Consider the following 12838-nt stretch of genomic DNA (forward strand, 5'->3'; position numbering starts at 1 on the left):
CCTGACCATATGTACAATCGACAGAATTCGTCGTACGGACATCTTATGCGAGACCATATAATTTAAATGTATATAGTGAAATAACTAAAATATTCTGAGTCTAATCATTAAGCACTCTTTCCGAAAATTGAGCATATTTGTTAAATACCTAAAATATAAGATGTTCACTATTAAATACTATAAAATTTTAAATGCTTAATTCTACACATGATATTCTCTCTATATTATGAAAATATTTTTCTGTATTCTAAATCACGAAAAAATAAAAAATTAAATTATAAAATTTTGAATTTTAATTCAATATAGAAATATATATATTATCTTGATTTATTTTTCGACCTGACCCCTGGCATCCGAATAATTGTATTCATTTATTATATTTACTTGGTTTTTTTTTTAAAGGTCATAGCAAATCTGAAGATTTTAAGAGCATCGTTGTTGTTTCACGTTTCCTTTCATAAGTTACTAGCATTTTTTTGCTATTCTAAAAGATAAAATTACGGCTATTGATGATAAAAAAAAAGAATAAGTGTTTTTGTAATTACTGTTAATATTTTTTTCTTGTTAAGAATGATGGAAAGCAATAAAGATAAATACGAAATTTTAGAAGTTCTTCTTTAAATAAAAAAATTTAATAAATGCATAACAAATTGCACTATATATCATATATGTGAACAATGTTAAGTAAACGATCTTTTCCACGCCATAGATAGCTTTTTAGAGCACTTGTGTGTGTACAAGCTAACTACCTGAATTAAATTTTATCCACCATTAATAATAATATATAAATTCCATATAATAATCAATTAATTATATTATGACAATTTATACGTTCATTAATATATTAATCTATCACCAGATGACGCCACGATATACGTATGCAAACGTCAAAACAATGTCATTCAGTTTTATCAAACTGTATAAGACGCAGAAACAAACACAAGTGCTTATATCAACATCCGCTAAAATTATAGCATTTTCATATATAAATAAATAAAATTAATTTGTGCATTTGTGAAAATTTAATAATATAGAAAACATATGTTTTGAAGAATATAACAAAATAAAAGTATTCAAGATTTTTAAGTTTATTAAAAAAACAAAGTGCAAGAACTTCCAAATAATATAGAGGGACTACTAAAATAATGGAGTTAAAAAAAACATAAAAAGTGGTACCATATTTTCGCATTCGGAACAAACAGAGAAACGGAGAAAAGTCATACAAACTAAAAGACAAAAAAATTTTTAGTTATAATTCACAGATGGCGCTCTTACGCAAAAATTTTGATAAAAAGTACTTTCGATATGATTATACAAACAAGTGTCAAATTGTCGATATTGTACGCCATGTTGTATTTTTTCGATATAAAGCGACTCTGACAAATGTTAATAGACCATTGAGCATATTTTAATGGATAAATTTTTTCACATCAAAATGGTTAAATATATACAGTGAAATTTGTAATATATGTTTTGATATTAATAAACTAAATAATAAATTTATTTTGGAGAAAAGTATGCTTTATATACGTTAGTGTGAAAATTTTCAACCAACTCAATCGTTGTTGGTCGTTCCGGCCTGCGCCCTTGAATAAGTAATTTTACGAAAAAGAATTTCAGTGGTCAATATCATCGCAGGAATAAAAGGTTAATAAATCATCTTTGATACAATTTTAAATAATTTTTAAGTTAACGTCTATATTTTCAAGAAATAAATATCATGTAAAAAAACTAATATACTGCAATTGGTAGCCATACCAATACAGACGAATTGCAATTTTTTTTTGTCGTGAAAAACAATTTCAGTAATGCTATTGAACTAATCATTTTTAATCTCTAGTCATAATTTATTATTTATATATATAATATTACAAAATAAAATAATAATTTTTTAGTGCTATACAGTTTTAATATTTTGATTATTAAAATATTCAATATATGTTTTTGCGTTGCACGAACAATGCCACCAAGTATGTATGTATGTTACATACATGCATGGTTATAACCAATTTATTTAAATTAAATAAATAGGTATATTAAAATTATTTTTCTCAACTGAAATATAAGTTTTATATAAGTTTAGTTTTAATATAAGTTTATTTATTATAAATTTAATTTTGGTTGGAATTAATTTATTTAATGTTATATCAAAATTTAACGCCATAATGAAACCGATATTTTTTTCGTCTAGAAATGGCCCAATATTACATACAAATGGATGATCTAAAACAAATATATCCGGATGTGCAAGTAGTACACGTAGATGACAATGCTGTTAGTAAACACAATCGGCCGCAGGTTCATAGATTTTATTAAAGAATTAAAATTTTGTTATATAATATATGAAATCTTCGAATCTGTGTTTGATATAATTGTATATTTCTCTTTTCTTGATTTTTTTTAATTGCTTTATGTTTGTATTTTTATTTTATTATTGTAACAAATTGATTTGTTCAGCAATTGGTCCTACAAGATGATCAAATCCTATACAATGAAGGCCAAGTAGTTTACCAACAACCAAATACAAATAATGCACAGTATCAGCAACAGTTAACAACGCGATATATCCTAAGTGATGATGTTAATCAACAACAACAACAACACGCACCTCATCAACAAATTATGATACATCAGCAGCAACAGACAAAGACGCATTATCAACAGGAGCAACCACAACCTCAAGAGCAAGTTCAGCCAGAGCTTCAAATGCAACACACTCAACAGCAACAAAATCAACAATCACCCACGCAGCAATTATATTACAACTCTGATCAAATATTGCAACAGAACTCAATTGTGCATCATTCGCCACATTCTCAACAACAACAACAACAAAACATAACACAACAGTTGCATATTTCCCAACAGCAGCCGCAACAGCAGCAAGTCCATCAACAATATCAGCAACAACAACAGATAGTTCATCATCAACAGTCTTTACAACAAAATTCAACACATCAGCAAGTACAACCACAGACGCAGCAAGTCGTATATCGCATGCCAGCGCAGCAACAGCAACTCCCACAACAAACTCAGGTATAAGTTGTAATTTATATTCTTTAAAAACATACTTCATTTGTATTTTTATTATTAATTTTAGATGTTAAATAACACACATGTTATCGTACAACCATTAATACAATCACCACATAATCAGGAAATCATACTACGCCATACTATACCACAGCAAAGGATAACTTATAATACCACAAATCGAGTTGTTTACTCCTCGCCAGCACAAGCTCAATCCCAAACAATACTACAACAACCGAATCAACAACCTCATTTACAATTACAAGCAAATCCACTGCAGCAACAAACTCGTCTTGTACAAACAAGAGTAACAACCCAAATTCCAGCGCAATCTGCGCAACCTCAACAACAGCAACAAATGCAGTCTGGTGTTATATATCAACATATGCAGCCATTATCTAGCAACCAAATTCAAAAATCACCTATACCTCAACCACAACAACAGCAAATTGTGACAACACAAATGGTAACGGCAGTTCGAGGTGCCATACGTGGCAAATCAATGCGAGGCGCTGGATCGCCAAGTGTATCAGCACGTATTACTGGAATATCGACACGTGGTGGTATACGAGCGTCCGCACCGACGCAAGGTGCCGCATCCCAGGCAACAAAATCGCCACGCTCGCGTAATAGTGGATCAGGAAGTACACGGGGTAGGGGTGGTGGTCGTGGTCGTGGCAGTAGAAACAATACGATTGCATTAGCAAACACAATTCCAGGCACTGCAATGCAAACGCAAACGCCACAAATAATGCAAAACAAAATAACAATTGCTAATGTAAATCAAACTCAAATGAAACAAATTTATCGTCAACAAATTGTTGATTCATCTGGTGTTCCACATCCACATTTACAATTGATATCTACACAACGGATATCATCTATTGGTAATCCTCGCTATCGTTGTCCAACAGATGTTGGTCAATCTCAACATCAACCATCCACATCGCCTAATGGCGGCAGTAGTGGTGAACTTGATCTTGAAGATAGTATTCAAGCTGTTATTGTAAAGAAAGACCAACAGAAAGTTATTCCAAGTGCAATGAGTACAACCCTTACCTCATATTACAAGGAAGATGATGATAATCGTATTGCTCGTTCTCAAAATGGTCAAAGCATATCATTAACAGAATTTAAAAAGCGCAACCTTAGTGTTAATACCACAGGTTCCATAAATACAACAAAAACAATAATGACAGTAAGACCACAAATTAATACTGGCACAAACAAAATCTCATTAACTGGTACAGGGCAAATGCTGCCATTGGTGCCAATAGCACGTGTAGCACCCCAAAGAATGTCAAATCCACAACCAGAGCCGGAAACGCCTATTGTAACAGGATCTTCAGTACATCAAACTGCTCATAATAATTATGAAATTCAAACGCATCATGTTTTACAAAATCGAAGTAGCCATCAAATGGGTGAGAAGGACAGAAATAGCGCAAAGATGCTTGTCATTTTAGTATCAGGAGAACAACGTCTTATAACTTTTACATTGCCACGAGAATCATGTACAGTACAAGATCTTTTGGAGCAGGTTGGTGTATCATTCGATAACAACACAACGATTCAATGTGTAGAAAATCCTGGAGCCAATATAGATTTTGTTGTTACTGTTGGATTTTCCGTTCAGGAGTCTGCAAGTGAGCTAATCTCTAGAGCTGAGCAAAGTTTACAGTTAAGCAGACAACAAGAAGCCGTTGCTATTGCAAACGCCACTAATAACGCTTGTGCCACTACAAATAATGCCACAACTTCTACAACATCAAACTTTCACAATTCATTGGCACGAGCTGTGGCAGCTGCTGCTATTGCTGACGATTCCACTAAAGACTCTACAAACTCAGCATCTCCATCAAGCTCAACAAAAACGAGTTCAGAAGAAATTCCTCGTAAAATAATACAAGGCTTCTTTGCGATATGTCAAAGTTGTGGATTTAGTGGTGTTGACCACGCCAAGTGTGAGCGCTGCAAACGAGTTTTCTTGGAACCACCGAAGCGCGTGCCCTTTAAATCAAGCACAAGTAGTAGTGATTCGTCACACATAAAAAATCCCAATGACATAACAGAGAAAAAGCGAGGAAGTGAAAACAGTTCTCGTGGAAAAAATTACTTGCCATTTAGCAATTCAACACGTGGTCGCGGGGGTCAACGGGGACGCTCATCGAGAACTAGCCGCAAAGCAGTTGATGCCGAGCCTGTAATTTTAACTCTGAGTAGCGATGAAGAAGCGGACGACGAACCGTCAAACACTTCCAATAAGAATGTAAGTACATTAAATATTTTCAATAATTGCAATATTTATTAACGAGATATTTTCTAATAGATTGGCTCATCATTGAATAATTCCAAAATGATAACATATTCTCAGCCGTTATCTTTTGAACCTATTATTTCAGAAAGTGATGAAACTGCAATATATACCGGTAAATATCGCATTTTATTACCTATTTCATTTTTAATACTTTATAATTACATATTGAATATGTGTTTTTAATATGGATGTAAACAAAACAATAAGCGACATTTCGGTATTTATTTATTTTCATAAATCAAAAATTTTCGTTAAGTTATTCCTTAAGAAAAAATTATAAAATCGCTTTTGCTGCGAACCGTTCACAACTACGTGAATTAATTTCGGGAATTAAAATTCCTTATTCGCTAAAAACTGGTGCTAATTATTTATTCGACCTTTTAATAGCTCACTAGTAATCATCGATTTATATTTGTGTTTATGTGTTTTTTATATTGACTTTAGCAATTTGACAACTGATGAATTTGTATAATATTACATATTGCATATAATATTGCACTTGTTTTAATAAAATATGTTTTCCATATTAAATAATATTTTTACGATAATATTTCTTAAATTAAATCACAGTGCCTTGTATTTATTATATGCAATAATAATTTTTAATCGGGTAACACCTTTTCGAAGTAATGTCAAATAAACTGCAGGTGGCGCTGTTAACAAAAAAAATCGCCATGTTAGCACAAACGTCAATAAAGTGAAATGAAAGAACATTGATAGTTTTACAATATTCTGTAAATTAACTTGTGCGGTATTACTTTTATTTAGGAAATCACAATTAGAAGGAGAAATTTGTTAAATAAAATATGGGTGGTAATAACAATGAAGGTGTTAATTACTTATTAATCATTTTATAATTACTTGATATTTGTGCACAATGTGCCTCAGAGATTGACATGTACTTTTTGTGAAATCTGCGGAAGTCAAATATATTTGTTTTTCAATTATTTACTTCTATATTTTAGATTTTAAGCGCACCGATATTACGGAACTGAGCGATGAACTGGATAAATCATGTGTTAAGTTATACTGTAAAAATGTGCGCATCGGTGGTTATTGTTTCGAGACCGCTGAGCCTGTGAGTGAAACTAATAGTGCTTTAAATTGCCACTTTATTAATAAATTTTATAATTTTTAGGTTAATATAACTGCTAAAGGTATCCAAATTACTGCACCCCTCGTTAACAATGATAAAGAATTTTGTATATTAAATATACACAAACACGAAATAGTTAAGTTGATTGGGCACTTCAACAAGCCTGATGATGTTTTTGTGTTATGTTTCTATACATTACGAAAATGTGCACAATATATAAAAACATCTCTGAATATTGCTGATGAACCGGTAGCGGATGGAAGTAAGTCTCCTTACAAATGAAATACTCACAATTTATCCATCTTTATTCATTATACACTATCATTTTATTTTTCTATAACAGCTACTTACTTTATAGCAACTGGGCCATACCAATATCGCAAAATAATATTACATATCGACAGTATATCTGATCAGGCTCTGAATACTTTGAAACAGTTATGTAACCCATTGGACGAAATTGGTTTAGTTGACGTACAATCCCTATTGGAAAGAGCTGCAGACTCTGAGCGTCAATTAATTGCTCTCAAATCTAACGAGTAAATTTATTTAATTAAGATAAATCAATAATATATTAATTCAATGTTTTCTATAGGGATATTAAACCCCAATTATACGGGAATGATATAAGAACTTTACTTATATATCCATCTGGTAAAGGTGGAATATCTATAAACACTGAAGATTACATGTGTCTAGCTACTGATCAATATTTAAATGACATAATAATTGATTTCTATCTTAAATGGGTTCACAATAACATTATACCAAAAGAAGAGCGCGAAAAAACTTATATCTTTAGTACGTTTTTCTACAAGCGTTTAACCACTCTGGTACGTAGCCAGCAACAGGCAGATAAAGATATAAAACAAACAGCCGCTCAAAAGCGACATGCACGTGTTCAGAATTGGACAAAAAATGTTAATTTATTCGAGAAGGACTTCATAATTATACCTATTAATGAGCAATCTCACTGGTTTCTCGCCATTATATGCTTTCCGAAATTAAAAGGACCTGTTACATATGACACAAATATACCTGTGGAACTACAACAAGTCAAGAAACAAAGTAATGAAAAATTTTGATAGACAAAACACATTACAAAAAATATTAAGTAGTTAAATAATACAAATTTTTAGCAAATTGTTTTTGTTTTTTAAAAAATTTTATTTAAACATCAGGTGCATTTTTGTTTTTTTAAGTGTATTATTTAACTGCTGTCCAAATTAGCCCGTTAAAAAACAAAATTATTATTAAAAATGTTTGACCATTAAAAAAATTAATTATTTAAAATATTAATTTTAATTTTTACATTTACAGGAGGAAAGAAAATAGCTTTACAGATTGGGAACACAACGATTACTCCACTATCAAAACGTGATAGCAATCCTAATCTTTTAGCTGATATTGTAGGAGTAAATGATGATCATGATAGCGACAGAGATGAAGCAGAAGGCGATGATGAGGACTTAGCATCTGACGATTCAGATTTCGAAAGTGGAGAAAATAATACATCGTCAGTCAATACAACGCAAAGTCCTCCCAGTATTTCTGCCAATATAACAGAGAAACAACCAATTAAACAACCGTTAATACTTATATTCGACTCATTAGCGGGTGCGGGTCGTAGTCGTGTTGTAGCTACACTACGTGACTATTTATCATGTGAATATAAATTGAAAATGGCCAATGCGACACCGCATGTTTTCAATAAAGAGAATATGCCTGGCCACTGTGTAAAAGTGCCACAGCAAAACAATTTTACAGATTGTGGACTTTTTCTGCTACAGTATGTCGAGCAATTTTTTAAAGACCCTGTTGCAGATTATAGACTCCCTATTAAATTGTGTAATTGGTTCGATACCTTGACAGTAACACGAAAACGTGAAGATATCTCTAATCTGCTGCAACAACTCTTAAACGAAAAATACGGAGTAGGTCATCAAATTGTTTTACCTGAAATATCTTTTCCCACATTAAATGGTGAGCTTGTTGAGTCGCATGATGAATATAATATTGAATTTGAAGAAGACGGGATGGATGATGAAACAGCGGAAGAGGTAAAAATTTATTCCAATTTAACAAAACGAACAACTGTTAAAAAACTTTAATATTTTAGGAGGAAGAACTTACTAGTGGTGCTGATGGTGATTTAGATGTAGGCTCCGATGAACTAAGTCAATCTCCAGTTAAGCCAACAACAACGGCTGTCGTACCAACACATGGTCGACAAATTGTAGTTAAAAGGCGCATGCAAATTGTTAACACTAACACTAACAATGAACTATCACCACCACATAGTACCACAATGCGAAGTAGTTTAGTAAAAATACGCAAACTAGATTAATAAAACTTAATTTTAATATAATTATAAATTTAAGATCGTATTTTTTTACGTTTGCTAAAATTCATTTAAAATGTTTCACATAAATTTTATCGTTTAATTTTTCACAAGTGTAATACTGAGCTACAGACATATTTCCACAAATCGCAAATAAGTTTAATGCTTTTAACTGTGTTGTCATTGTTAATTATTATTTGTATTATAAAAATTTGTTTTAATTTTGAATACTATGTATATAAAGCCCATAAATATTTTCATTTCATTTTGTTATTAAATACTACTAATAGTTAAACACACATACTTATATATATGAACATCGTCGACACGTAACTTATATTTTAGTTTTCTTTTAAATGCAAAAACATATTGTTAAGAATCTGAATTCCTACTATAAATAAATAAATGAACTGAAATCTACTTGAAGTGTTGTTTCTTTTCTAATCTCTTATATCAACAATTTGAATTGAGTTTCAAATAATTTCCTTTGATATTTAAAGCAAATGGTTTTCAAATTGATGTATTGTGTTATCTAAAGCAAAATCAGCTTTGATTTACAACAGAGAAGATGAAAGGAAATTGCAGAAAAGGTATAACCACTGAATCAATAGAAAAGCGAATTTGTTTTAGAACTAATTAAGATGAATGAATACACAAAGAGACAAGTAAAACAAAACAACTGAGCCAAGTATTTAGACATAAGTAATGAGGTGCAAACCTTAGATATCTGCACCTTATGAAATATGCATGCAATGCAATATATTTTAATATAAAAGAAACATGTATATCTCTTATACAAACTGAATACATAAATACGTGTATTTTATTTGAATTGCGCATTTAAAATTATAACTTACCCAACCGTATGAATACTCCGTTCGTAGTCGATCTTGTTGAAATCCAGCCAACTACTATTTGGCAGTTCCGGTAGTTGTTTCCAGAAATTCTATAAATTCATTATAATTTGATTTGATTCCAATAATATTTTTTCTTTCTTTTTTTTCTTTCAAACACATATTTTCAATTACTTATTAATAAAATGATGTTTTCTAATTAGACTGCATTTTATATCATATGGAAGCTGAATTTTTTGTACGGAAAAATTCCATGTAAATTTTTTCGAAAAAGTGAGGTTAACTGCAGGTGACAACAACAAAATATTATTCGCTTCTGCTTTGTGTTTTCATACTGACTTGTTGTTGGTATTCATCCCAGATTAAATGCGAACTAGAACTAAAAGCAAAATAGAAAATAAATGACGATAATGATAATTAATACGATTATTATAACAATAATCATCGTGTTCACGTGTACAAATATTTTCACACATTAATAATTTGCTAATATGAATAAATATGTTATACATATAACATATATACATATATATACATATATACATATAATATACATATATATGTATGTATATATCAATAATCTATATTATTTAATCTTAATAATAATTAATATATTAATATACTTTTGTAAAAATTTTTTTCTTTTTTTGGAGCAAGAAAATATTTTCACTATTATCCCCTATTAATTCGGAAACATATGTAGATATATATATATACCTATAATATATATATGTTTCCGAATTAATAACAAAAATATTTTCTTGGTCCAACATAAGAAAAAAATGTACATAAGTTGGGATATAAGCTCAATTTTTAATATTATCCATAGAGCGCTAAAAAGTCTAGCTGTAAATCCATTCAGTTGAAAACGCTTTGATTTTTTGCTTTCATAGTACACAAATTTTGTGTCAAAATCTTTGAATCCGTTAGAGATGAGAGATATACTAGGCATCAAATTAAAGTATAAAGTATATAACTTACACTTTTATTTGTGACCAAAAATATTATAATAATATAATAATTTATTAACGGGCTGATTGGTCATTTAAATAGAAATAAAAAATCTATAATTTTTTCTTTATATTCGAGAAATATTTCAATTAAATAATAATTTGTTTTTAAATATAAATAATAAAATATAAAGTCGGTTTTTGTTCTTTAATATTTTACTTTCCTTTTCTGTATCTCTACACGTATTTCGGCAAATTCGCTTTTGCCTTAATCAGGATTATCAGAGTTCTATTTAAACGACCAATTAGCCCGCTAATAAATTTTTATGTATGTATATACCTTCCGCAATTTGGCTAAACCTTTTTATCACAGCTGTATCTTTAATAATATTGTAAATAGGCATATCTTTCCAGCGTTTTTTTTGTTTTTTTCTTTTTTGAAGTATTATTACATTATTTTATATTTATTAAAAAATAAAATAATTATAAATACCTTACTTAAATTATTACCTTACTCTCATATCCCATTAGTTCCACAAATGATTTAACAAAATCGATTTGGTAATGTTTACTAATTTAACTAATACATATACATACAAATTATTTATAACGTTTTTAAAATTAATTTCATTTGGTTACATATTTTTCAAAATTTTTATATTTAAATATCCTACCAACATTTTTTGTTGTCTTATTTCATTTTAATTCAATAACTAAGTTTTTTTAACGTCATAAGAAACTTCATTATTAGAGATAAAATAATCTCCATTTTAAATTATTTCTCTTTTCATTCTCATCTAGCACTTATCACAGTATCTCTTTTGTTCTTCTGTTTCGGTATTTACAGGAAACTTAACCTCACTTTTAAAACTGCGCCTACATGGGATGTTAAATACAATTTCATGTAGGCTAAATTAATTGTAAAAATCTGCAAAACGAATATTACACCTATCATTATAAATAGAAACTTTTAATAGCAAATTTAAGCACAAAAAAGTATGTCTCATAAAAGTTACTTATTTTAAAAGCGTATAAATTATAACAAAATGCATTGTAAACTAAAATTTCTTTAAGATGTCTTCAGATAAGCCTACATTCACATACATGCTGGAATTTTCTTTCATAAGTTAATAGATAAATTTTTTTCGATTTCTTTAAAAGAAAATAAAAATAAAATCTAAATTTTAAATTTTTGTCTAATAATTATTGCTATATATAATAACAATAATTTATTTTGTTTGCCTACATGAAATGAAACGGAGTAAACCAACGTGTTCAATATGCCTACATGAAATATTAAGAAATGCATTTAACAGAAACATTCCATGTAGGGTATATCAATTAAAGAAAATTTCATTTAATAATATTGTTTAATACTTTATGAAAAATGTAGCTATCTAAGTGTAAGAAGATTACTACAAGTATAAAGAATATAGCATTTTATATAATAAATACATAAAATTTAATTGTTAACATATAAAGAATGTTGCAGTTTACTCATGTCGTTTAGTTTTCACGTTAATTATGTTAATGTTACCCTTAACTGCTGTTACTTAAATAGACGTTCTGTTTACATAATGTTTAGAAAAGCGAATTACGGATAAATACATATTTTAGTTTTGATGTTGGAACTAAAATTGATCTCCTGTTATTCTTTTTTAATAATTTGTTTATAATATTATATGTTATTATGTTTTACTAGTAAAGTCAGGCATAGATTTGCATTTTGTTGCTCAACAAATCATTTATCATAAGGTTTAATAATTATCAAAAATGTTAAAGGAACTATCTTTTAGAATAACTTCAATGTTAAAATAAAATGGTAGGTAGTATTCTCCCCAAAGACCATAATATCACGTTCTTATTATTAAATGTTAGGTACGCTCTTGAAGATCGTATCCCGAAAATTACGAATAAATGACACAAACAATTCTTCAATTTAGATAATCTCGTCTATATCAATTTCTGATGCCTTACTGACTAAATATAAAGACAGACACATTAATATCTTTGACCATAGAAATAAATATTTTATTTAATAGAAATAAACATTTTATTTATTTTTTAAATAATTTTTTTTATTTAATTAATTGTTTAATTTATTTAATGTTGTTTAATTTGTTTGACGTTATAAACTGACCGCGTTTTTTGAAAGTGGAGTGAAAGATATTCATATTTTCAAAATATTGCAGTATGAATATTTCAATACTTAACATTCAAGTAATTTAATATTACAATTATATTATA

General features: G+C 29.3%; 1 protein-coding gene across 2 annotated transcripts; it reads left to right on the forward strand.

Annotated features, from left to right (window-relative positions):
• The first annotated feature begins 1083 nt into the window (after positions 1 to 1083).
• On the forward strand, positions 1084 to 9206 carry LOC119667612. Of its 2 annotated transcripts, none has more exons than XM_038077242.1 (11): positions 1084 to 1647; positions 2192 to 2298; positions 2458 to 3036; positions 3101 to 5302; positions 5363 to 5462; positions 6316 to 6428; positions 6489 to 6708; positions 6790 to 6985; positions 7042 to 7514; positions 7767 to 8506; positions 8566 to 9206. In XM_038077242.1, the coding sequence occupies exons 2-11, from the start codon at positions 2194 to 2196 to the stop codon at positions 8791 to 8793; spliced, it is 4956 nt and encodes a 1651-aa protein (XP_037933170.1). In that variant the 5' UTR covers positions 1084 to 1647; positions 2192 to 2193; the 3' UTR covers positions 8794 to 9206. The 2 variants fall into 2 exon arrangements, with proteins under 2 accessions (XP_037933170.1, XP_037933902.1); XM_038077974.1 differs by having other exon boundaries at positions 2192 to 2274.
• The last annotated feature ends 3632 nt before the right edge of the window (positions 9207 to 12838 follow it).

Source organism: Teleopsis dalmanni, chromosome 1 (assembly GCF_002237135.1).
Source record: "Teleopsis dalmanni isolate 2A chromosome 1, ASM223713v2, whole genome shotgun sequence".
Classification (NCBI taxonomy): domain Eukaryota; kingdom Metazoa; phylum Arthropoda; class Insecta; order Diptera; family Diopsidae; genus Teleopsis; species Teleopsis dalmanni.

Coding starts and splice junctions, on each gene's coding strand:
- LOC119667612 (XM_038077242.1), top strand. CDS start 2,194: ATGGCCCAATATTACATACAAATGGATGATCTAAAACAAATATATCCG. Junction 5,463..6,315: donor TGAAACTGCAATATATACCG/GTAAATATCGCA, acceptor TCTATATTTTAG/ATTTTAAGCGCACCGATATT. Junction 6,429..6,488: donor GTTTCGAGACCGCTGAGCCT/GTGAGTGAAACT, acceptor TATAATTTTTAG/GTTAATATAACTGCTAAAGG.